We start from the raw sequence: 24701 nt of genomic DNA on the forward strand, positions 1-24701 counted from the left end.
TGAGCTGTCAGCACAGAACCCGACGTGGGGCTTGAACTCACAGACTGCAAGATCATGACCTGAGCCGAAGTCGGATACTCAACCGACTGAGCCACCCAGGCACCCCTGAGCCAAACATTTTAAATGGCATTTCATCTATCATTAATGCAAATATGAATCTTTTAAGTGGGCATCTTAAAAGCAAAATCTATTTGACAAAATAACATGCTTATTTTACAGAAAGGGGAAATGAAGCATAAAAGGCCCTATATAAAGGCTAAATCATTGCTTTCAGTTTATGGGAGTTGAACTGCCTATCAGTTCTGCATGCGAATGGTATACAGCAAACCTTCCAGAGATTCAGCCATAGTACAAAGTAATCACTGAAGAACACTTACAATATTCTAAAACGTGTAGAATCTGTTGATCTTAGAGTAGTTTGATTAGGTGAGACACATTACAATGAATGGCTCCAATGGGGATCACCAGGGAGAGATTTGTTTTTTTACCTGCAGCCAGGGATGGCTGAGAGATTTGTCCACACTGTAGCGCTTTCTCATCTTCACTTGAAGGAGGTTGTTTATCAAGTCAATTGCTAAGAGGAGAGAAAATCCAACCGGTGAACTGGGTGTATGGGGCACCCACACATACCGTGACTCTGCCTGGAAGGCATTCAAGCCACAGAAATACAGGGTGGGCGACTTTTCTCAAGAACATGGCCTTCCCGCTGACACGTAAGTGGCCCGTTAGTTCACTGAACTTAGAGCACCTATTTTATGAAGTGTGCCTGTTTTGTTACAGAGGCGGTGTCGAGTACAGGTTAACAGTGTAGACTTACTGCGTGTGCCAGAGGGTCACTTTCCTCTTCTGTAACATGAGGTTATTGAGAAGATGAAATAACACACATAAAGGGCTTAGGACGGTGCTTACTTAGCACGTAAGTGTTAGTATTATTTCCAAATGAATTAAAAAACTGATTACAGACTGACGTGTTGTTGCTGTCCTCCAGTGACACCGTTCTCTAGTCCCCGGCTTGGTCTGCAAGGGAGCCAAAGCCACTGCCTTGCCTCTACAGATGTGGCCGGACTTGCACGATCACTTCTCATCAAAAGTGCATACTTAACAGGTTTTATACAAATATGTTCATGGTGTTTTGGTGTGAGTGGGGAGATCTTGGCATACTTATTTTGCCCACTTATTTGAAGAAACGGAATACCACAAAACCAAAACCACCATGTAGCTACATACTGACTTCCACCTGTATGGCGATACGCGTGAAATACCGACACTAAGGCCTGGACCCAGGGCTGAACCAAGGGGAAGAGTCCCATTATACCAGTTCTGTTTCTCTTCCACACACCACAGTATTTAAGTATGAACTTCCCTGGGTTCAGTACTTCAAACTTTTGTCCATTGTTCCTTAAATGGTTGTCCACCACGTGCATCAGAGTCATTTGGGGTGTTCATTAAAATGCATTCCTGGGTGTCATTCCAACTGGGGAACTGGAATCTCTGAGATCTAGCCACAGGTTTTTGCTTTAGTACGCTCACCAATTGATTATTCTGAAGTCTACAGACCACACTGCCCCAGGAACTCTAAGAGGATTCTGGGAACACCCAGACCCTCCTATATTCTTCAATTAGGTATTCATTACAAAGAAAGCCTGCTACTGCCTTTACATGTTGTTCCTCAAACCTTCCCAGTTTAATGGACTGTCAAATCCCCAAGATTAGGTCTGGTACTTTTGGAAAACAAAAAAGGCCCGTGTTCCAAAGGCTGGCTAAATCCAGGTGGGGGCATTCCCCAGTAGGGTTCTATTCAGTACGGGGCTGTCAAAGAAGTGTGTGCCTTTCCTGTCAGTGTCCGTAAACTACAGAGACCCAACCAAGGCATTCTTGATGGGTACAGAACCAGGGCCCGCAAGCTCAAAAACCTTCACCAGGTAGGGAAAACAAATGTTACCATGCCTCCTAGGATTGGTCCACAGGGGAGCTGAAAACTGAAGAATGTCTATATCATTCATTGTATGTATAAAGAACCTGAAATACAGGTCTCTGAAAATAAGTAATTATGAAAAGAAAGAATACTTCAGGGAGAATATCTCCTCCTAGTAGCCTAAGTAGATCTTACACAGTTCAGAGGAGGGGCTCCGGGAAGACTTCACAGATGAGCCACAAGCTAAGGGGTCCCTGAAGGACTGGAAGGATTTCAATAGTGAGGAGGGACTGAAGGCAGGAAAGGTCTAAGCAAAATGCAGAAAGCAGCTGAGAAGAGTCAGCAGCTAGGTTTTAGATCGGGAGCAGTGGAGGGGAGGGCAGAAGGTGAACTTGGGCTATCTCTGAGAGACCTACAGATGCAATGTGGTTAAAGGGAGGCCGAGATGTAAGGGCACAGTTAAGATGGAAGGAGGGTTTCCTGAAGACCGATCTGGCAGCAGTGGTGACTGGGAAGCACCGTCAAAGAGTCTAACGGGTAGAACCCTAGGTATTTTAGTAGTTTCAAAGGGAGGAAATTGGGTCCTGGGTTAGTGCTAGGCGTGGGAACTTTAAGGAAGTTAGAGATGAGACCGTCAGGAGGAAGAGTGCTCACGAACTGGTAACTGGTTGAATTTGGAAGAGGAGTATGAGAAATTAAAAAGAGAAGTCAGAAGAAATAGGCTGATTTGGGATCACAAAGATTTTTAGACTAAAGGGCACAGAGCTATAATTTTTTTTTTTTTTTTTTACCTTCACCAGAAATTTCTCTCCACGGATTTGGTGGGTACATAAACGCAGCATTTTGGATTTGGTCATTTATATCTTCATCTTCATTAAAAGGAAATGTGCCACTGAGGCTCACATAGACGATAACTCCCACTGACCACATATCTAGAGAACGGTTGTAACCTTTGCTCCTGAGCACTTCAGGGGCTAAGTATGCTGGAGTCCCCACCACAGACCTCCTGAATGACTTTTCACCAATGATGCGTGCAAAACCAAAGTCACATAGCTTCACCTGCAAATTAAAAAAATGTTAGTTTTGTGTTATTATCTATGTGTCAATCTATTATGCTTGTCCCTAAATGATACTGTATCATTTCATTTTTAAAAGTTATGTTTTTTTTATTTTGAGAGCGAGCGAGCAAGCAGGGGAGGGCAGAGAGAGGGAGAGAATCCCAAGCAGGCTCTGCGCTGTCAGTGCAGAGCCCTAGGTGGGGCTCGATCCCACAAACAGTGAGCTCATAACCTGAGCCAAAATCAAGAGTTGGACCCTTAACCAACTGAGCCACCCAAGCTCCCCGATACGTATCATTTCAACACACTTGCCAACTGTACAGATCACAAATGTCAAATGATTGTCGATAGGGAAATTGTAAAATATGCTTTTCCCAAAAGGCAGATACATTTATGATCCTGTGATCTTCTGCCAACATGGTATGACAAACTTCCCTAGTGCCTATTTCAAAAAACCACTTTGAAGTTTTAGATTCCACAATGTCAAACACCAGCTGGGTGCTGTAAGTGGTCACAAAGTTTTGTTCGTCTGTTTTTAACATTTATTTACTATTGGGAGACAGACACAGAGCATGAGCAGGGGAAGGGTAAAGAGAGGGGGAGACACAGAATGCCAAGCAGGCTCCAGGCTCTGAGCTGTCAGCACAGAGCCGGATGCGGGGCTCGAACTCACAAACGGTGAGATCATGACCTGAGCCAAAGTCGGCTGCTTAACCGACTGAGCCACCCAGGCGCCCCTGGTCACAAAGTTTTTTGATGAAATGGAGGGTGTTGATCTTTCAGCATCTGACTTTAAAGGAGATAATTTTCTGTGAAAAGGAATTATAGGTTTCATTTTTAAATCCTCAGTGACTTCACAGCGCCTGAAAACATAAAGGCCCTCAGTAAATGTTTGCTGAATGAAAAATAAGTTGATATTTTAAAACTTACCCTTTATTTTGTTTAATCCTAGAACCTATATTCCCAAGGATACTGTCAATTGGCAAATAACTTGAGTGTAGTAAAGAACTACGAGCCTGCTTGAAAGAGGAGCAAAGGTGTTTCCTGTGACTGTGGAATAAATTATTACTAGTGAGATGTTTAGATTTGAAAAAAGTTCTGTCTGAAGGTAGTCACGGTTACTACAATGTCCTTTTGGGAAGAAAGTTCTGGAAGTGTGATGAGCTTGGCAGAGCTCAGAGCACTTCTGCTGCCCATCTTCCAGTGATGTTCAGATTTTGGTGATTAATGATGCATCCATGCCGAACAAGCAAATGCCAAGTACTTTCCGGAGGAAATGCCCTGCCTCATAAACTGTCTTCACAACAAGCATTATGATACATTGAGAAAAAAGAGATTTGGCCTCTACAAACCAACGGTACCAACATTGCCTGGAGAGTGTATGATGAAGGTGTATTCAAATGCTGCTGGCTTTCTAGGACATGGACCCTCACGCACATTTTTATGGTAACTGTTCTGTGCCATTATTGAATGTGATTCCCTTTGAGTATTGGAAGAATAGGATTATCGACCACGAAGACATATGAACTCTTCTGTTGTTAGATGCCGAATTTCAGCTAACATCTTGATAAAGAAAAGTTGCCTTGGCAGTTTGGCAACTGAATAAAGTGTGGCCATGGCTAGCACTTAGGCAAAAAGGCACATCAAGTAAATGATGTGATTTTCCCTTTGTTCCTAACAGAGGTAAGAGGGACGGAGTTTTAGCCTCACTGTAGGGGTGTGCGTCCTTTGCCCAAACTATTCTGAAGATCAAATGAGGTAACGACGTATGGAAGCACTTTATTTAAAACATCACGCCAACTATCAGGGAACCTTTTTTGGCCTCACAATGATAGGGAATCACTTTTAAGCACACAGGCATTGTAAAAGAATAGGATTACCTCCTTAAAAGAGTTGAGTAATTTTTAAAAATACGTCTTTTTCTTTGAAAGACGATCTGAGTTGTATTTGACTCAAGTGAAACAGCTACTTGTCCTTAGTGTAGCCAACTAATTGTGCGTGTTTCAAATCTACATAAACAATAGTTTGAAGGAGAGAGTCTAGCTGATAGTTATGGGCACTGCCAACACATATTCCACAAGAAAATATTTCAAACTTTGGGTTTATGAACCATTTTGTAGGTTATTAAATGATTTTGGATCAAGGTCAACACTCTTCAGTGAAATGAAATTTCACCAAGTAAGACAATCAGTGCATCACACACAGGACACACACACAAAGGGGATACGCATGTGAGTGATGGCAGTGATGGGAAAGGTAATTCTGACATAGGTTTTGGTGAAAATGTTTGAAATAAAGTACCCTAAAGAGGAAGAGGAGCTGGCTGCCTGCCTCAAAATCTATGCCCCCCAACGTAGGGTCACCCCTCTGCCTCATTTTATGGGGAGTTTGTCCTGAGCACCAGGCACCAACCAAGGTGGCCTCTCCTAACTTCATTCCCTGCCCACGAGAAGAAGTGACCTGCAAACAGTCTACATGCAAAAAAGATACTCCTTAAGGTCTGCTGAAGTCTAAAAAGTCTTCATGAAAATAAACAATATAAGTTCTGAGTTCAAATTATTCAAGGATTAATCCTCACTGGCAGTTACAGGCTAATTACTTCTGTCAATATGTTTATGTATCCAAACCGACACCACTGCCTTTCATTATACGGGTGCTTTGTAACGTCAGACGCTCAAGGTTCCCGAGAGTATCTCACCTGAGGAAATGGCTCTGCTGATGCGAGCAGCACATTTTCTGGCTTTAAATCACAGTGCACAATATTTTTAAAATGTAGATTCCTCAAGGCAACAAGGATCTGTTATTGAAGAAAACAGTTTTTTCAGTGCCTGGAAAAAATCATAGTTCACCCCCACCTGACCTCTCGAATGGCATACTTGGAGAAGTCCACAGTTCGTCAAGATTTAACCGAAGTGTTAGTCACTTGTTCTCCACGGTTAATAATTCCCACCATATCCCTTTATGTAAAAAGCACTGCTATTTAATTCTCTTCATTTTAAAGTATTCTCGTTTCAAAAAAGAGTTAAAATACCTGTGTCACCATGAATTTAGTAATTCGTTCTGGAAGTCGACTTTTCTCACTGGACAGAATCATTTCCAACATATCGCCATGCAGCTTTTCCATTACTACAAAAACTCGTTCCGGAGTTTCAAACATGCATTCCAGGTTTACAATCCCAGGATGGTGCAAATTCTGAAGAGTTGCAGGATGTTTATATGACCGACTTAAGTAGAGAAATGGTTTTACTATGCAAATATCTAGCAATGTGCTACGATTAACTGTATGCAACACATGGTATGGGAAGAAAACCAGCTCAGGGCAACAGGCACTTAAAGCAAACAGCATCACAGATTCTGATTTGCCAAGATCTGTGGTGGAGAGTGGAGAGTGGAGAGTGGATGCCCTGAGGGGAAGGAAGGTCCTCCTAACTGATTACATAATTGCCCTTGTCCATTACTACTCCTTTACCTTCTCATCTTTTGTCTTCTGCCTCTACTCTACGTTTATGTTGTCCACGAGTAGGCACCAACTGCCAATCAAACTTTATGGTCAATTACGCAGAGCTGTGGCTCTTTGGGGCTGTATCTCTGCTCAAGAAATGGTTCTGTTTTTAAGGTAGTTTTTTGTCTAAGCCCGGATCTTCAATCACGCCTCGATTTGGTCTTCCCTCTTTTGGGCTCAGCATCTCTACCTCCATCCCCTCAGGTTTCTTGAGCACCACTACGTTACCAGGGCTAGTGAAATAGAAAGTTGAATGTGATACGGTTTCTGCTAATAAAAAAAAGCAATCTATCTTACCGGTTTAAAAAAAAACCCAAAAACCCAAAAAACTTTCCTCAAAAGTAAATTTGAGAAGTCAGTCATGCTCAAAAACATTCAATGGCTTTTTATTCTGGACATAAATCTATTCCTCGGCTTGTATTTTCACATCTTCAATAACATGGCTTCATTCGCCCTATTCAATTTTAAATATGCTCTATTGGTCCAAGTGATTTAACTTTTATCCTTTATTTATAGAAATCTATTTTTCTTACGCTGTTTTCCTTATTATGGGTACCTAATTATGCCAAGAGGGCAAACTTCTTTTTGGCTTATGTGAGGCTGAGTGCCATCTCTATGTTTTTTGAACCTGCCGCCATCTCTCAATTCCCACTGTAACTGCTTTAATTTCAGCTCACATCACCTCTCTTTGGGACGACTGCAGTAGTTTCCAGCAAACACCGTCTATCCATGTAGCAATACTTACCCCATGCTACTATGTCATGTGTATCTTACTCTGTAGCCTAGGAAGTTCCCTGGGAGCAGAGACTCTGTCTTAGTCATTTTAGGTCAATGTCTGAATCATGGTTGGTGTTTTAAAAAATGACTAGCAAGCACGAAATAAATACTGTTGACTAATCAGTTTAAAACAGCTTAATGAGGTGGTATTCCAAGTAGCAAAATATAAAGCGTCACAGCTTTATAAATAAACAAAAGTGAAATGCGTGTGATAATAGCGGTAAGCAAGGGGAAGACTCAGAATATCACAACTCTGGTCAACTTAAGGGTTGGTAGTGTGGCTGGCTGTCCCCATGCTGTAGTTGTCTGTCTCCCACTCTCCTGTAAAGCCATATGTATACACATACAAAACCAGAAGTACGCTGTAACATTATTGTCTCTTAACTTCTATTTGTTTAGATGTCCTATTTCCTCTGGAGTCTGTTTTGGGAAGTTATACTTTCATAGAGAATCATTTTCTCCAGGTTTTCAAATTTATCTGATCAAGTTGGTCACGGCAGCATCTTAAAATCTCAAAATGCGTTTACATTTTTTTCAGTATTTGTGGTCATATTTCTTATTTTTTGCTTTCCTTAAGTTTATTGTTCATTCTTTAACTTTTTTTTTTTTAAAGTAATCTCTACACCCAATGTGGGGCTTCAACTCACGACCCCGAGATCAAGAGTCAGTCGCACACTCTCCCACTTGAGCCAGCCAGGCCCCCGTCATTCTCTAACTTCTCAAGTTGGATTCTTAATTCATTTATTTTCATTCTTTCTTGTGTAAATACTTGAGCTTATAGTTTTTTTTTTTTTCTGAGCAATAGTCTAAAAGCTGATATACAGTATTTTCATGATTATTGTCTAAATACTCTGACATCTTGACTTTGCTCTTTAAGAATTAAGATATTAAAAAATTTGTTTCAGAGGGCACCTGGGTGGCTCAGTCAGTTGAGCAGCTGACTCTTGATCTCAGCTCAGGTCATCACCTCAGGGTTGGGAGTTCGGGCCCACACTGGGCTTTGCGCAGGCCGTGGAGCCTACTTAAGAAAAAAAAATTCAGGAGGTGGGAGCTTTTTGTTTTCTGATTTTGTAATTTATTTCTAGTTTTATTGCATTAGGATCAAAGAACACTATCCTATGGCTTTTTTGAATTAATGAGGTATTCTTTGTTCCCTGTTTTGGGGACACAGATGTCAGTATCAAGTGGTTAGATTAGCTTCTACTGTTTAGGCCTTCTACATTGTTAGTTTTGGCTACTTCATCTGCCAGGACCACTAAGTGCTTGCCAGTTCCTCCCTGGCTCTAGTTTCCTTTTATAAATCTTGCCACTGTTAATCTGCTGTGATCTGCATTCTTCCACTGTCAAAGTGCCCTTCTTCAATTCACTTACTGTTTTCCCTTGAATTAAATCTTACCAGATCATGACCCCCTTGGCCTTCTATTTGAGGAGGGACCTGGAGAGGATATCACGACTGGAGAGGTCAGAAAGAGCCAGCAAAACCTGCTCTGACTGCGGCCCCTCTTCCTGCACGCACCCCTGGCTCCCCCTGCAGTGTTTCTGGAAAACTCCTACCTATTTTGTAGGTCTGAACTCTCTTCTATTTTTATTAAAGACACAGTATACATTTCTGTTTATCATTTTTCTTGTAGCTTTTGGGTAATTTCCAAGAAGAGGTGGGGGAAATGCTGAATTTATACCACAGCGTATAACCAGAAATTTCTCTCTGAAGTTTCTGATGACATTTTCCCATTAACACAGTAGCCGTGAGAGTGCCACACATTTTCCCCCATTACTACTCTATACCTACCCTCTTCAGGCAGGGGCAAAAGACATTTTATATTACCTTATCCCCATGAAACAAAGGTAAAAATCCTCCGTTTCCTTCCTGCCCCACAACCCGCTCCCCAGATGTGGCCGTGTTAACAGTTTACGTAGGTATGGACCTTTTCTCTGCATAACCGCTTGTACCCATCTACAAAGTAACACATTACCTTAAGGAACTATACAAGTGAAACCATTCCACGCTTCCATTCAAAATTTTAACAATGTGTTATGGGTTAATTCCCCACATAAACACATTTATTCAATAAATATTAAATGAGTATTTGCTATGTGCCAGGACTATGCTGGTAGTCTGGATTCATGAGTACACAAAATTGACAAATATGTCTCATCTCACTGAGCTTATTAATTCTAGCAAGGTTGGGTAGACACTAGGTAATAAACTAGTAAATGACCCAGTGTGAAGGTGGTAAATGCTATGGAAAGAAGAGGAAGGGGCGCTGGGGGTAGATGGGTGGATAATGCTGAACGGAATGCAAGGGCCTCACGAGGAAATAACATCTGGGCAAAGTCTTGAAGGAGATAAAGGAATATGCCATGCAGATATGGGGCGTGCCAGCATTCTAGGCACAGGGAATAGCTTAAGCAAAGTCCTTGAGGCAGGACCATATCTGGCAAGTTTGAGGAACAGAATGACAGTGTGGCCACCATCTGGAAAAGAGACTCAATGTGTTGAGTGTGGTGTCTATGATGGAACCTTTTTAAAGAGATTTTGATTTAGCTGAATAGAATATGTGCAGATGTCCAAAAATGTCACGTTCTCATTTCTATTAAATTGATAGAAATACAGAGCTTATCACCAGGCACTCAAGAGAGAGGCTGGATGTTCCTGGGTAAACTGTAAGGTCACTCCTAAGTCAATGATTCTATAATTGTCTCTCTCTGCCATTGGAAAGGCCAAAAGTATGGTCTCAATAATATGCCTGGTCTTCACCCCATCCTCTCTTTATAAAGATGAGGACACGGTGGGCGCCTGGGCGGCTCAGTCAGTTAAGTGTCCAACTTCAGCTCAGGTCACGATCTCACAGTCTGTGAGTTTGAGCCCCACGTTGGGCTCTGTGCTTACAGCTCAGAGCCTGGAGCCTACTTCAGATTCTGTGTCTCCCTCTCTCTCTGCCCCCTCCCCTGCTCATGCTGTCTCTGTCCCAAAAATAAATAAAAACATTAAAAAAAATTCATAAAAAAGAAAAAAAGATGAGGACATGGGGAAGAAAAACTACGGCTGTCAGTGGAGCTGCAGGGGACTTACAGTACCAGGATCAACTACCAGGCTGCGTTCACCCAGACCTTTAGATTTGTTTAAGGAGGACTACATACAAGAAGAATCAGGGGCCGTGACTGGAAAGTAAGGATGACCGGGCTGCCAGGGGAGGCGGGAACCAAAGGGTGGAGCGAGTGACCGAGTACAGTAAGTGCCTCGTGACCCGTGTGGAAGGGTCTCGCTGAAATGCTCATACAACCAAATCTTGTGGAATGAATTTCAGCAAATGAGTTACTCTCTGAAAGAAGTCTGCTTTAAAAAAATGTATTTACCATATTCACATTGTTCTAAGAGAACTGTAATTCAAATATAAAGTAGCCTAAAGCTGGTCCTCACACTCAACATTCGCTGAACTTACACACTGCAAAGAAACTGAAGTCACAATTTTACACACACACACACGCAGGAGATCCAATGTGGCAGAGAAGAAAGAGCATGTGGTGTGGAGACAGACTTAGATTCACACTCTGAACCTGTCTTCTTCCTGCTGGGTGATGTTAATTAAGTTTAGTTTCTGGCACAAAGTAAGCCATTCACGACATACGATTTGAACAGAATCTATAACAAAGAATATGGTATTAAATTTAAGATGAAAATAGTATATTTGGAGACATACTATAATCACTTAACTGTATTCCCCATAGGACAGTATCAATGAAAAAACCCAGAAGGACAGAATACAGCTTTTGCACTGTGCATTACCTGGAAACCCCTAAATTGAGCTATTATGAGCCACAGTTCATAACATGGCGAAAAAAAGCTTCAGTGTTTAATTCAAAGATGCGTTCGTGATCAAAGCGACAAGGATGAATCAAGTCTTAAGAATATATCCTTGGAGCACCTGGGTGGCTCAGTCAGTTGGGTGTCCAACTCAGGTCATGATCTCACTGTCCGTGAGTTCAAGTCCCACGTCAGGCTCTGTGCTGACAGCTCAGAGCCTGGAGCCTGCTTCAGATTCTGGGTCTCCCTCGCTCTGTGCCCCTCCCCTGCTCACGCTCTGTCTCTCTCTCAAAAGTAAATAAACATTAAAAAAAAAAAACCTTAAAAAATATATATCCTTAATGGTTTTTTGTTTTTTTTTTTGCATACTAGTTGGACAATGAGCAAGATTCCAAAATTAGATGTGAAAAAGATTTCTAACCATATCCTAATATAGTCTGAATGCTATTAATATTCTGTATGAAGGTAGTTTTATAGGAGGAAGCAACTTGAAAGGACCACAGGTAGCTTGTTGATCATAATCTTTTGATTATCACGCCTCTGAAAAAGAAGTGAGGCAAACATTACTGCTAGTAATTGATAATGTAATACATGTAAAATTAATCCTTTGTTTATACATTTCTTACCTGCTTCTTCAAGGAAGCCTAAGTTCAGTAGACTATCTTCTTGAACTTCACCCACAAGCAAATGGGGGCTCTGACAGCATTAACTATTGTATCACCATGATTTCTTAAATATTATGCAAAAGCTACACAGTAAATAGATATTTGCATATTATAAATGATTTAGGATATTCATAAAAATAAAGATAAAGCTACATTTTAGTCATCTAGATGACCCCCAAAAGAGGTAAAAATGTTACATGAAAATAAGAAGACAGTAATTTATTTTATGGGAGTTAAGTCATTGTCAGTGTATCTTTAAAAATACACCTTAGTGGACTAAACCATTATAAAATTAAATCTTTGGAGTTGTGAATTAATAAAATAGCAAATGCTACTGTTAAAAAGTCCACAATTTTTAAGCAGACTTTTTTTTTTTTTTTTTATAGCAATTGCTATAATCATCAAGCAGATCATCTGTGAGAACTGAACGGGTATAGCACTGATCTCCTAATCAAATGTGGTGATACAGAACTATCAAGTGTTTTGAGCTTCTGGAGAGACGAATTAAGAGTTTTGTTGTTAAGATTTTACTTATGAAATGTGTTCTAAACAAACTACTACCATAACGGCAGTTCTTGTAACTCCTAGGTTACTGTAACTTAATTTTTCCTTTAAAAAATAAAAAATAAAAAAAAGACTTAAGGATTTAATGCAGATGTCCACCAACCTCTCACTAAGCCAAAAGGGCATAATATGAAAACAAAACAGAAAACAAGCCTTATTCTTATCAGCACAGTAAACAGACCTGTATTTAAAAACTCATAAATCAAAATTAAAACCAATACAAAGCAACTTGGTTTTTTGTTCTTTACCTGTAAAATAGCCACTTCATTACGGAGTTGACTTTCCTGTTTTGTGGGGAATCTCATCTTATCAATTACTTTAATAGCCACATCCCTTCCAGTCTTTCTGTGTTTTCCTATTTAAAAAAAAAAAAAAAAAAGTATAGAAAAGTAAGAAGCAGCAAACTGTCAGCTCATCTACAACATAAAAGCTTTATCAGGAAGTTGTCCACAGACCAAAACTGATATGTATTTACTCTTATATTTCTTTTCTTTGGCTGATTTTGTTCTCCTTCACTCACCTTTAATTTTAAGAAGTAAATTGTTTTCCCTTAATAGTAGCTGTCCCTAATGACAGCTTCATTACTCAAAACAGCAGGAAATTTGAATGAACTTGGGTGCTGAAAAATAATCTACCTTATTAGTTAACTACTCTTAGTCTTCAGAGACTGTCAAGATAGAAACACTGTATCAATGAATTAATTTTACTAGGTTCACTGAGTCAGTACAAAGTTATTTAACCACACTTGAGAGCAAGCCTGGAGGCAGAAAGGCCGAGGAGGAGACTACTTAAACAGTGCCAGCAAGTGAGGACTAGGATTTAACATTACCTTCCTTTTATACCTCGGATCATAGCTCATAAAAGTACTTTTATGTACAATTAGGTTTAATTAACAACCCTGTGAACTATGCAGGTAAAGGTTTATTAACTCCATTCAACAGATGAAGATACAAAGGCACGGTGAGCTTAAATGACTCTGCCAATATCATAAGTCACAGTGAGATCTCAGGTCCTCAGACGTGATATAACATTCATGCCAACAGCAGATGAACGGGGCCATTTGTGTTGGACATCCAGTAGGGCATAACCTCCAATAAACAAGCTCACACGCAGCCCAACAAAGCTCTGAGCCATTGATTTTTCCCTCACAAACATCTTTATGCTACAAGAGATAAAGTAAGACTACTGTGGAACTAATTTCCTGATTCTTTGTTACTTTGTAAAGTCTGCGGTTGAAATGAAGAATGAATACTCAGTTACAGTGAAAAGGGCTTAGCTGAAAGAATGCAAGTCAACCCTGCAGAAACAAGCCACTGGACAAAATTGTGACAAGACGTAACAGCTAGCAGAGGTTTTCAAATTTCACAATTTTCTGGAGTACGTATAATATGCAGCAGGCTGCAGTCACTCACCTCCATAGACGATGCCAAACTGGCCTGAACCAAGCACCTCATCGGCAAAGATCTGGTAAACAGTACTAATGTCCTATTTGGGAAGGAGTAAGCAGCATTATTTGCCCTATGAAACATGGTCAGCATCTCTAACTCTTCATTCTAACACTTAAACACATTTTTATTTTTATGAGGCAGCTAATTTTCATAGCAAACATTTTATGAATATAGACTTCCCATGTCCTAGAAAAGCCCAGTTTTAATACTATGACTCTTAATATGCAAGTAAAATATATTCAGCAAGATCTTTGGGGGGGAAAATGCCTTGAATAAAAGAAATCATGCATTTATTAAGTAATCATCTATAAACAGTAAATTAACATAAAAAATTAAGAACAGTATTTTACTTATTTCACCATCAAAGAAATTTGCTATCTTTGATTTGAGAGAAAAACTCACAAGGTTCATATTATCGAAATTAGGCTAACTTTGAAAGGCTGGTGACAGCGTATGTGTGAGAAAGTCTGTCAGTGAGAGCCACTCCCCAATCTTCTCCCCTGCCCCGCTCTCTCTTGGTGGTGGTTGCTGCTGTCGGAATATTCTTGGGAGGGCAATCCCCAGTCCTCTCCACAGCTCTTCGATCCCGGTCTCCCTTTTGTTTGGGGTCTGTGCCAGTCTGCATGAAGTCAGGGGCTCGATCTCCGTGGCTCTTACATTCCCAGCCAGTGCCTGTCTCACGGTAGTAACTCAAATAGAATCACATAGGCCTCAATTTTCTCAATTGGTAAAGGGAATATAGTAACACCTATTTCACTGGATTTTTAAGCAAATTAAATAAAGATATCTACAAAGTGTCAAGTCCAGTGCTTAGCATATAAAAATCACTAATTCCATAATCTGATTTCCTAATTTGTTTTAATTAGATAATCTTAAATTGTTGACTCCCCTGGGACGTTTTCTCATCTGTAAAAAAAAGTATTGGTCTACATCCCTAGGTTCCTCCTAATTTAAAAAATGCCTATGATTTTATGATTATCATCAACATTTATTGAACCCTAACTGTACACAGGGCTCTGCAAAAGGTAGCTAATTTGTGGAAGAGACCTGGTTAAGAGCCTTATGATGTATTTGGGAAGCAGAAAAATCTATTAAAAAGATAAGGAATTCAGGCCATATCAGGGTCAAATAAGTACTACATTAGAGGCTATCCTAACACCTTTTCTTTTACTAACTCACCAGAATAACCTACACTCTCCATTCCCTCTGAAAAGCATATATTGACCGATGTCTACCACAGCCTAACAAAATGCTTGTGGCCGGTATCCCAATGAGTAGCTCTTAAAACTGAATTTATTCCCCAAACCATTTTGCCAAATGTACTTGTTATAGATTACACAAAATTAAATATAAATATATTTGATAAGTCAATGAAACACACAAGATTTCTATGAAAACTAAGGAGTTTTACAAACTCCAGATTGGGGGAGTGCGGATTCTGTTCTCAGAATATTTCACAAGTATCCCTGGCTCTACTTTAAAGAAACAAAAATAGGAAATTATAGATATTATGGGTGTTGTATAATAAGAATTTGACTGGCCTCTTTCCCTGGTTTCTCAGAGAGAGACTCTTAAATCCTGGGAATTTCCCAAGTCACAGGAATATCTCATTCATGTAATACATGAGCCCTTTGGATCACACCTGTGTTAAGCTAACAAGATGACTTAGGATGAGGAAATATCACTGGAAAGACTAACCACGTGATTAGAGGGTTGGGGCTTTGAACAGTCCAAACTCAGGGGAGGACACGAGGGGGCAGGAGATTGAGTTCAATCATGTAGCCAACGATTCAGTCAATCATACTTAATGAAACTCAAAAAAAACCTCTGGACACCACAATCCAGGTAACGCTCGGGGCTGGTGACACATCTATGTGCTGGAAGGGTTGCATACCCGGACTTCAGCAAGAGAACGCAGAAGCTCTACATTCAGAACCCTCCCAAACCGCACCCTAGGTGTCTTTAGTTGGCTGGTCCCGATTTTTATACTTAAGCTGTAATCAGAAGTCCAGAGCTTTCCTGCGCTCTCAGAGTCATTCTAGTGAATTATTGAACCTCAGTGTGGGTTCGTGGGAATCCTCTGGATTTGTAGCCAGTTGGTCAGAAGTACGGGTGACCTGGAGACCCCTGCACTTGTGGCTGGTGTCTCAAGTGCGGGCAGCCTTTTGGGAACTGTACCCTTAGTCTGTGAAGTCTGCACGAAATCTGGGTGGTTAGCATTGGAACTGCATTACAGATGTGACTGACACAAGAAAGACAAAGTGCAAGTCTGCTTAGCAGACCCATAAGAATCTCAGTCCTCTGACAACAGCAAATGAATGTACATAGGTATGTTTTAAGTTATCATGAAAATTTTAAGGTTTGTAAGAATCATTTTTATATGCTTCCTAACTTTAATCAACTTTTTGTTTAACCAACCAAATTTTGGTTCTAATCAAATTAGATGAGGGGACATGTGCTATTCAAATAATAGCTGCCAGAAAAGGTTTTTTCACAAAGATCAGCTCTAAACCTTTCCCCCTTTCAGCTATGAATGTGCATGTCCCTCAAGCTCCTTCAAAGTTAGTGACCTCACGTTCTTGTTACTCCTCCTTCCCTCCCCGAGAATCTGGTATCTCTCGTACCTGCCACTACAACAAGAGATACACAGATTACATCTCCTTGAGACCCTCTATTTCCCATAGCGCCAATGGATAACGTGTCTTCACCGCAATCCTAGAATAGGCAACATTTATATGCTAAGAGCTAGAACAGCTGGATGCCCCAGGTGGAAGATGGTGAGAGATTTTTATCAGAGAAATTTATATATAGTCAACGAAATATTTTATGACTTCTTTTTCTAGCCTTTTTTCTTTCTAATCCATGGTTGGCAAACTAGTTGGTAGGTCTGCTGGGTCTTTTTGTACAGACTCCTGATCAAAGAACAGATTTTACATTTTTTTAAAAAGAGAAAATAATGGTATCTTTCGACACATGAAAGTGACATAAAGTTCAAAATCAAGGGTCCATAAATGCAGGTTTATTGGAACGCAGCCATGCTCATTCCTTTCTGTACTAAGGCTGCTTTCTCACTACCATGGCAGAATCAAGTAATTGGGTGTGGTCCACAAAGCCTAAGATATTTACTATCTATCCCTTTATAGAAAGTTTGCTGGGGCGCCTGGGTGGCTCAGTCGGTTAAGCGTCCGACTTCGCCTCAGGTCACGATCTCGCGGTCTGTGGGTTCGAGCCCCGCGTCGGGCTCTGTGCTGACAGCTCAGAGCCTGGAGCCTATTTCAGATTCTGTGTCTCCCTCTTTCTCTGACCCTCCCCTGTTCATGCTCTCTGTCTCAAAAATAAATAAATGTTTAAAAAAAAAAAAAAAGTTTGCTGACCCCTGTTACAATCCTCAGCACATACCTACATATATATACCAGCCAAACTGAACCTATTCACTATTCCTTACAAGTCCTGTATGTCCTGCTTCTCTCTATGTGCCATCCTGGTCCCTGTCTTGTATGAAGTAGTATTCCCTGCCCTCACCCTCTCAGCCCTTGAGTAAAATCCCTTTCCATCCACTTGGGCACAACTCAGGATTCACTTCTTGTAGGAAGCTTTCTCTGCTGACCCAGCAAGAAGTGGTCTCTCCCTTCTCTTTGAACTAGTCTGTCACTATGTAATAGTCTACTAACACTTATGAAAAAGTTAACTTTATTTTCACAGTTAAAAAAATCTGCCACACTTTCCTTCATAAGGCAGAATTCCTTAAAGAAGTTATCAGCCCTGAAGTCTAGCCTGCCTGGTGTCTTTAGGCCAACTGGTCAATACTTTGGCCTAAGAATTATTTTTTTGAATTTTCTTTAACGTTTATTTATTATTGAGAGACAGAGAGAGACAGAGCATGAACGGGGGAGGGGCCGAGACACAGGGAGACACAGAATCCAAAGCAGGCTCCCGGCTCCAGCTGCCAGCACAGAGCCCAACGTGGGGCTCGAACCCACAAACCGCGAGATCATGGCCCGAGCCGAAGTTGGATGCTTAACCGACTGAGCCACCCAGGCGCCCCATATTTTTTTTTTTAATTCAAGTATAATTAGCATACAGTGTTAGTTTCAACAGTTCTATATGTTTCTCAGTGCTCATCAGGATAAATGCATTCTTAATCCCCTCTATTTCCCCACCCCCCCATTCACTTCCTCTCTGGCAACCACCAGTTTGCTGTGTTTAAGAGTTTGTTTTTTATCTCTTGCACTGATTTTCACATCTTCATTTACCTATTTTAATTATCCAATTTGCATATCTTAGCTATAATTTTCAATTTTTACTTACCACATTTTCCTGGATCTGACAGTTAGATACAGAGATACTAGTAGATAAATCTTCTGTAAAACAGAAGAACGATGTATGAGCAAAGAACAAAATTGTTATAGGACTTAATAATATTAACATCTGCTGACATGCAAGTGCCCACAGTACATTAAGTTTTATAAACTGGCTGAATTAAAAATTGGCTAATTATGTTCCTTAAAAAAATTTATCCACACACACAATACTAACCCAGTAACAGGAAACTGGTTAAATAAAACATGAAACATCCACACAAAGAAATCCTATCTAAACATTTAATGGTGTACAGCTATAATACTGAGTTAGAATGCTCTCCACAGCATATTAAGTTAGAAAGGCAAGTTGTAAGGTAGTAGCAGCATTTGATGAAGAAAATGATACTTCCGATGAGTGAGAGAAGTAGGGTTGGGGAACAAAGCCTGCTCTTTATACACTTCTATACTGCCTTCATTTTCTAAAACATAAAAAGCATGCATTACTTTAGTAATAAGAAAATTTGGGGTGCCTGGGTGCTTCAGTCGGTTAAATGTCTGACTTTGGCTCAGGTCATGATCTCGTGGTTCATGAGTTCAAGCCCTGTGTCAGGCTCTGGGCTGACAGCCTGCTTCAGATTCTGTCTCCCTCTCTTTCTGCCCCCTCCCATCATGCTCTGTCTCTGTCTCTCTCTCAAAAACAAACATTACAAAAACTTTTTTAAAAATTAAAAAATAATTAAAATTAAAAATTAGACAAATCTACATATACTAGCATTGAAATATATCTGATATATATTAAATAGTGGATAAAAGCCAGTTCCAAAAAGAACACAGAGTATGACCACACTTTTCTACAAAAATAAAATATAACAATACAGCACAGATAGCATAAGCTTCCCTTCTCCCTAAAGCAAGAAATATACACCAAATTGTTCATAATGGTCTTCTGAAGGAGGAGGTATAGGATCAGGAATAAGGGGGGGGGGGGGGCGTTACAAGTGTATAGGAAGGACTTCTTCATCTTATATTCCATAATGCTGTAAAATTCAAATGTTTGTATTATTTTAGTACACAACGGAAGTAACTGACAAGAGAAAAGGGCAGCATGGGAAGTGAGTAAGAGATTAGGTCTCAAACATCTAGAATCTTGGAGACAACTCAAAGACAATATGAAATTTCCTTTACAATCCCAAATACAAAAATTAACAAAATGTAAGCAAACTATGCATCAAAAACTATGCATCAAAAAATGACTGTCAAAGCCTGCATTTAAAAATATTAAATCAATCTTAAAATATTTTAAATAATTAAAACATTAAATATCAATGAAACAAAAAAGGCACAGCATCAACGATACAGAAGTATCTAACACTGTGCTTTCCAATTGTTCCGGTTTCCTAGTGTCAACGCAGATTGTTTCAAAGGCCTCCACTGTCCAGCTCCACCCAGTTTTAATTTCTATTGCTTCCCAGAACTTTACACCACAAAAAGCAGCAGCAACAACAATAACAGTATTACCAGTGCATCAGGAACTGTGCATTGTATGCATTTATTATGATTCACACTTTAGATGAGAGACTGTAGAGACCAAGGTCACACAGACAGTAAGCGGCACGACTGCGCGTCATTCTCTAGCACTCTCACGCAACCCTTCCGCTTTTCGAGATTCTCAACCCGAGGGAGGAGGTCCATGGATGATGGGCTAGAGGAGGTTCCCACATCCAGTTATACATAAAATTTGTATGTATGCTCCTGTATTATTTTCTGGGGGAATAGGTCCATGGCTTTAGTTAGGTTATCAGAGTTCTGTCTAAAATCCCCCAAAACTTTAGCAGCACTGTAGATATCCATTAATTCATCCTCTTAGAATCAATATTAAACACCAAACATGGTCATGGTCATTACCTTCATCCCATTGATCACACCTGTCTCCTTAACTAGAATAACACTAGCTCTCTACCCTTCTCTTTTAGCTTTTCCTATCCTAACCTACTTGGGATCCAAGGTCAAGATCCAAATCATGAAGTCTCTGCTTACTCCTTCTATCCACATCCGCATCCTCCAAGTAACGCATTACTCGTTTTTGCGCACTACTGCTTCATGCTGCTACGTAACACTTTCTTATGTATGTGTGTCTATCTCCCTTAATTTCTGTGTTTCTTTCATACTCTAGCTCAGAGTGTAACATAATGCCAAGAATAGGTGCACAAAATAATACAGTTGAACAGAAATAAAGTACATGTAGGAACTGGTTGATACCTATTTCAATTTAAATATATCTAATAAATGGTGTTTCCCCAGAAATAACATAATACCAATGGCGTAAAAGTGACATTATATTATGGCTTTCATTTGATCCTTTACAAAATTTAGCTTTTATTTTATAAGTTTTGTTGGTGCAAAGAACATGTGTTTCAACAATTTTTTTTTAGTATTTCTGAATGTCTTAATTCAGTTAAAAGAAAAACAGCATTTCTGGCTTCATAGATTTCACAAGTATGACGTGAACCGTAATTCTTGATCATCTGTTTATATCCCACCATGAAGCAAAATACTAATACTACCAATTTACTTTAATCCACTGAGAGTTCATGGAAACCAAAGACTGTTCTATTCCTTACTGGTTCTCTTTCCTCGAATGCTGACAACCCCACAAAGTAGGTACTATCACAGAGAGGTGAAGTTTTGCCTAAGATCACCTAATAGGTTGGCACAGCCTGGAGAGGGAGACTGACTCTGGAATCTAGCTCTGGGGGTTGTATGTATACACTATAACCAATGTGAATTGTATAAAGGAATTAACCCGCAGTATTGGTTACTAACGATGAAGCTTAAAATGAGCGTTAGAAATACATAAACACAACCACACCCACAAAACGCTTAAGAACCAAAGGGGGGGAAAAAAGCCATCAACAAGCTTATTGCTTACTGTGATCTTTCCCTTGCCCCGGAGAAGTGCAAACACTTGCTTGAGGGGTAACAGGCATGAGAGCTTGGCGAATTGCTTTTTCCCAGCTCTGTGCTACATCAACTCCAATTCCAGTGGCAGCAAGAACAGGATTGTGGGAACTATCCCCATTGTTCTCCCCAACAAAGTATACCATAGTGTCAGTGATGATTTCAAAACAGTGTGGGTTGCTGCCTTGTGAAATGTTTGTGAAATCTTGTGGCGAAGATATGCGGAGAATTTCTGAAAGTGGAATTTCCTGCAGTAAAAAATTAAGCATTAAAAAATATAAATACATCTTTGTTTTTATTTTCAAATACGCTAAACGATCAAAGACACACATTTCTAGCGAATGCACTAAGATGAACACAAGTATGTGGTACACGGAGCACGCAGTCAAGTCTTACAGTAGTGTCTGCCATCAGTGATCTGCCAAAGGCAGAGCCTGGAGCGTACTAACCCAGTGTTCCAGCCTATAGCAGGTTGTTAGAATGCAAGGAAGGAGAGGACTGGGGAGAGTTAACCGCCACTGTATCCAACACTTGTCCCTTTCCAACTGTCATTAAATCAACTCAACAATTACTTCTCTGCCAGCTGCTGTCTGCAAGATGCAGCCCTCAAAGGAAAACAAAGCAAAAACAACAGCAAAAGGAGAACGCTAGCACAGGTTGTTCACACACTCCATTCTGGTTCTGCCCACAACTGTAACAACTCTGTATGTGTAGTCTACTCCCTGAGGCAAAAACAAAAAAACAAAAAAAAAAAAACCCTATTTAAAAGAACCCAACCAGCTCAAAGTCATCAGTTTCTGATCTCTCTCTTAAGGATACAATCGCTCCACTTACAATTTTGTTTGGTGTCGGTCTGTGACATGGCCAAGTGTGGAACAAGCCAGGCAAAGAAGACTATACAAAAGCGAAGCAGCAGCATGTGGGAATCGGGGCCTAAGATCAAATGGTGCAGGGAGAACATGGATACCACACCGGCCTCTTCTGGACAGGCAATGATCACGAACAGCCCAATCTAAATCATGGTGTCCAGAAGGAAATCAGCAGCAACCTGACAGGCAGGCCAAGACCAAAGGAACACACAACAGAAAACATCCTTTGGTAGCAGGGCTGCTGTGGGGGGTGAAATGGAGGGTGGGGGAAAACTGTTTCAACAAGGAACTCGAGAGTGACTTATAAGCGATATTAGGCAGAGTCATAATACACAGTATATGCCAATATAATAACTAACAAATATTACTTTATTTGGAAAACATACGATATTTTAATGTATGTTATTTTTTTAAATGTGGAATCTTTACCTTATAATACTTTGATCCAGATTCATTTTGAAATAATGTGAGACATTTGCTGTCCAGTCTCCAATAATGCCTCTTTCTCTATAAAATAAAGGGCATACAACTGTTAGGTATAAAAATAACGATTCTTCCAAAGTACCTGTGCCTTTCTTTCCTTTTCCTTTCATTTCTACTCATAAGTTTGTGTGTCTGAATAGGTTTAAAATTCACGGGGGTCAAAATTCTGCGAACAGAAAAAGGATACGTAGTCATAAGCATACTCGAGTCCACCCTACCCCACGTAAGCAACGGTAGTAGGTTTCTGGGAATCCTTTTAGAGAACTTTATGTGAGCACATGCAAATACACGTGTGGTATACATGCACTGATATGTAATTCATCTGTAGGCTACATTTCTAATTTACCTATTGGCTTGCCAGGTCAAAAGATATGTACACATGTAATTCTCCTTGACAGTATTAATTATCCTACATATGATTTGATCCAATTTATAGTTTTATCGGCAACATGAGTACCTATTTACTCAAACCTTCACTAATCTAGTATGTCACTAAACTTTTTGATCTTTGCTATACTGATAAAAAAAAAAGGTAATTCAGTGAAATTTTAAATTGTACTTTTTATTAAATATGAGATCAAGCGCTCATCTTTAAAAGTCATTTATATTTTCCTGCCTGTGAACTCTGTAGATAATATTTGCCCATTCTTTGTTTGTATTTTTTTTGAATCAATTTGTTGGTATCCTTTACATATCATGAAATGAATCCTTGTCTAGAACATGACTTCAGAATACTTTTTTCAGTTTGTCATTTGTCTTTGCTTTTTTTGACACGTGGCTTTTTTTTTTTTCATGTTTCTTAAAATAATTTTGTAAAATGAAGATTTTGGCCATTTTAAGTTCATAGCCTAATTAAAGGGAAGGTACAGAGATTTCTCATATATCCCCTGTGCCCACACATGCAGAGCATTCCTGTGACCTACATCCTTCTGAGTGGTACATTCATTACAACTGATGAACCTACACTGACACATCATAATCACAAAGCCCATAATTTGTAAGAAACCACCAGTCTTCCAAAGTATCTACACCACTGCATCCCCATCAGCAATGAATGAAAGTTTGTGTTGCCCTACATCCTTGCCAGCATTTGGTGTCGACAGTGTTCCAGATTTTGGTCATTCCAATAAGCGTGTAGTGGTATCTCACTGTTGTTTTAAGTTGCATCTCCCTGACAACATATGATGTGGAACATCTTCATCATATGCCTGTTTGCCATCTGTACAGATCTTCTTTGGTGAGGTATATGTTAAGGTCTTTGACTCATTTTTTAATTGGGTTGTTTGTTTTCTTACTGTTGAGTTTTAAGCGTTCTTTGTATATTTTAGAGAAGTCTTTCATCAGATGTCTCTTTTGTAAATACTTCCTCCTAGCCAGTGGTTGTCTTATTCTCTTGATACTGTCTTTCGCAGAGCAGGAGTTTATAATTATAATGAAGTCCCTCTTATTATTTCTTTCATGGATTTTGTATTTGATGTTATATCCCCAGACCTCTTCTGAATCTCTACTGCTCTACTGGTTTGTAAAGATATTTCAACGTTCTGCCTTTTGAGAACTCTTTACAAATGTAACTACAGTTCCAATATACTATGTCTTAATACATATCACATCCTCATTTTGATTTTAAAAATGCACAAAATAAAGTACGTAACAAACTTTCACTACCATATTAAAATATCTGTGACTACTGACCAGGGTGTCCCTGCTGGTGTAATGGACCATCCACCCTTCCTTCACCATCGTGCTGCTCTTCCTCTTTGTGTGCTTGATGGACTGTACAACCCTCATCAGCGGAATATTACTGCTTGTTGACGGACTACAAAACATTTAACATTTATGATAAAATATTGATAATTTGAATTTTTAAAAAATCCTATGAATACTGTAAGCTCACTGGCCTTTTTAAAGATAACTGAGCTAAATTTTTTCAAAATATCTTACAGAAATAGGTTAAGAAAAAGAACTTAATCCTTTCATGATGATACACAGTTGATTTATAAAAGACTAAGACAATCCTGAAAGTCCTCATTATGTGTCATCAATATTTTTTGGAAGGTCCCAACACAAAACAATGAACAGAGCAGAAAGAATCTTCCCCAACTGGAAGATCTGGAGCCTGGAAGAGGGTCTCATTTGGGACTGCTGTTGAGAAAGCTTCTTTTGCCCTAAGCAGCATGATTAATTAGTAAATTCGTAACAAGGTAAAAAGCAAGTATACCTATTCACAAAATCACATGGTTCAAATGTCAAATTCCATTTTTCATGTTGTTAACAAGAAGTATTTCTAATAGATACTAATAAAATGATTTATAGCTACCAATTAAGAAAAAATAAAGTACTGCGTCAAATCAGGTAA

General features: G+C 39.7%; 1 protein-coding gene across 2 annotated transcripts in view; it reads right to left on the reverse strand.

Annotated features, from left to right (window-relative positions):
- Positions 1-24701, reverse strand: part of PRKD3 (protein kinase D3) — an 87243-nt gene that overhangs the window by 3463 nt on the left and 59079 nt on the right. For both annotated transcript variants that reach the window (XR_009615611.3, XM_060652538.3), the window contains exons 9-18: positions 24038-24161; positions 22292-22369; positions 20965-21241; positions 18043-18095; positions 13699-13771; positions 12535-12641; positions 6005-6166; positions 5672-5770; positions 2707-2974; positions 489-574 (exon numbers count right to left, since the gene is read on the reverse strand). Coding sequence is in view for 1 of the 2 variants with exons in the window: in XM_060652538.3 (XP_060508521.1) it covers positions 489-574; positions 2707-2974; positions 5672-5770; positions 6005-6166; positions 12535-12641; positions 13699-13771; positions 18043-18095; positions 20965-21241; positions 22292-22369; positions 24038-24161 (1327 nt within the window). In the remaining variant the exon portion in view is untranslated. The remainder of the gene's footprint in view (positions 1-488; positions 575-2706; positions 2975-5671; positions 5771-6004; positions 6167-12534; positions 12642-13698; positions 13772-18042; positions 18096-20964; positions 21242-22291; positions 22370-24037; positions 24162-24701) is intronic.

Source organism: Panthera onca, chromosome A3 (assembly GCF_046562875.1).
Source record: "Panthera onca isolate mPanOnc1 chromosome A3, mPanOnc1 haplotype 2, whole genome shotgun sequence".
NCBI lineage: Eukaryota > Metazoa > Chordata > Mammalia > Carnivora > Felidae > Panthera > Panthera onca.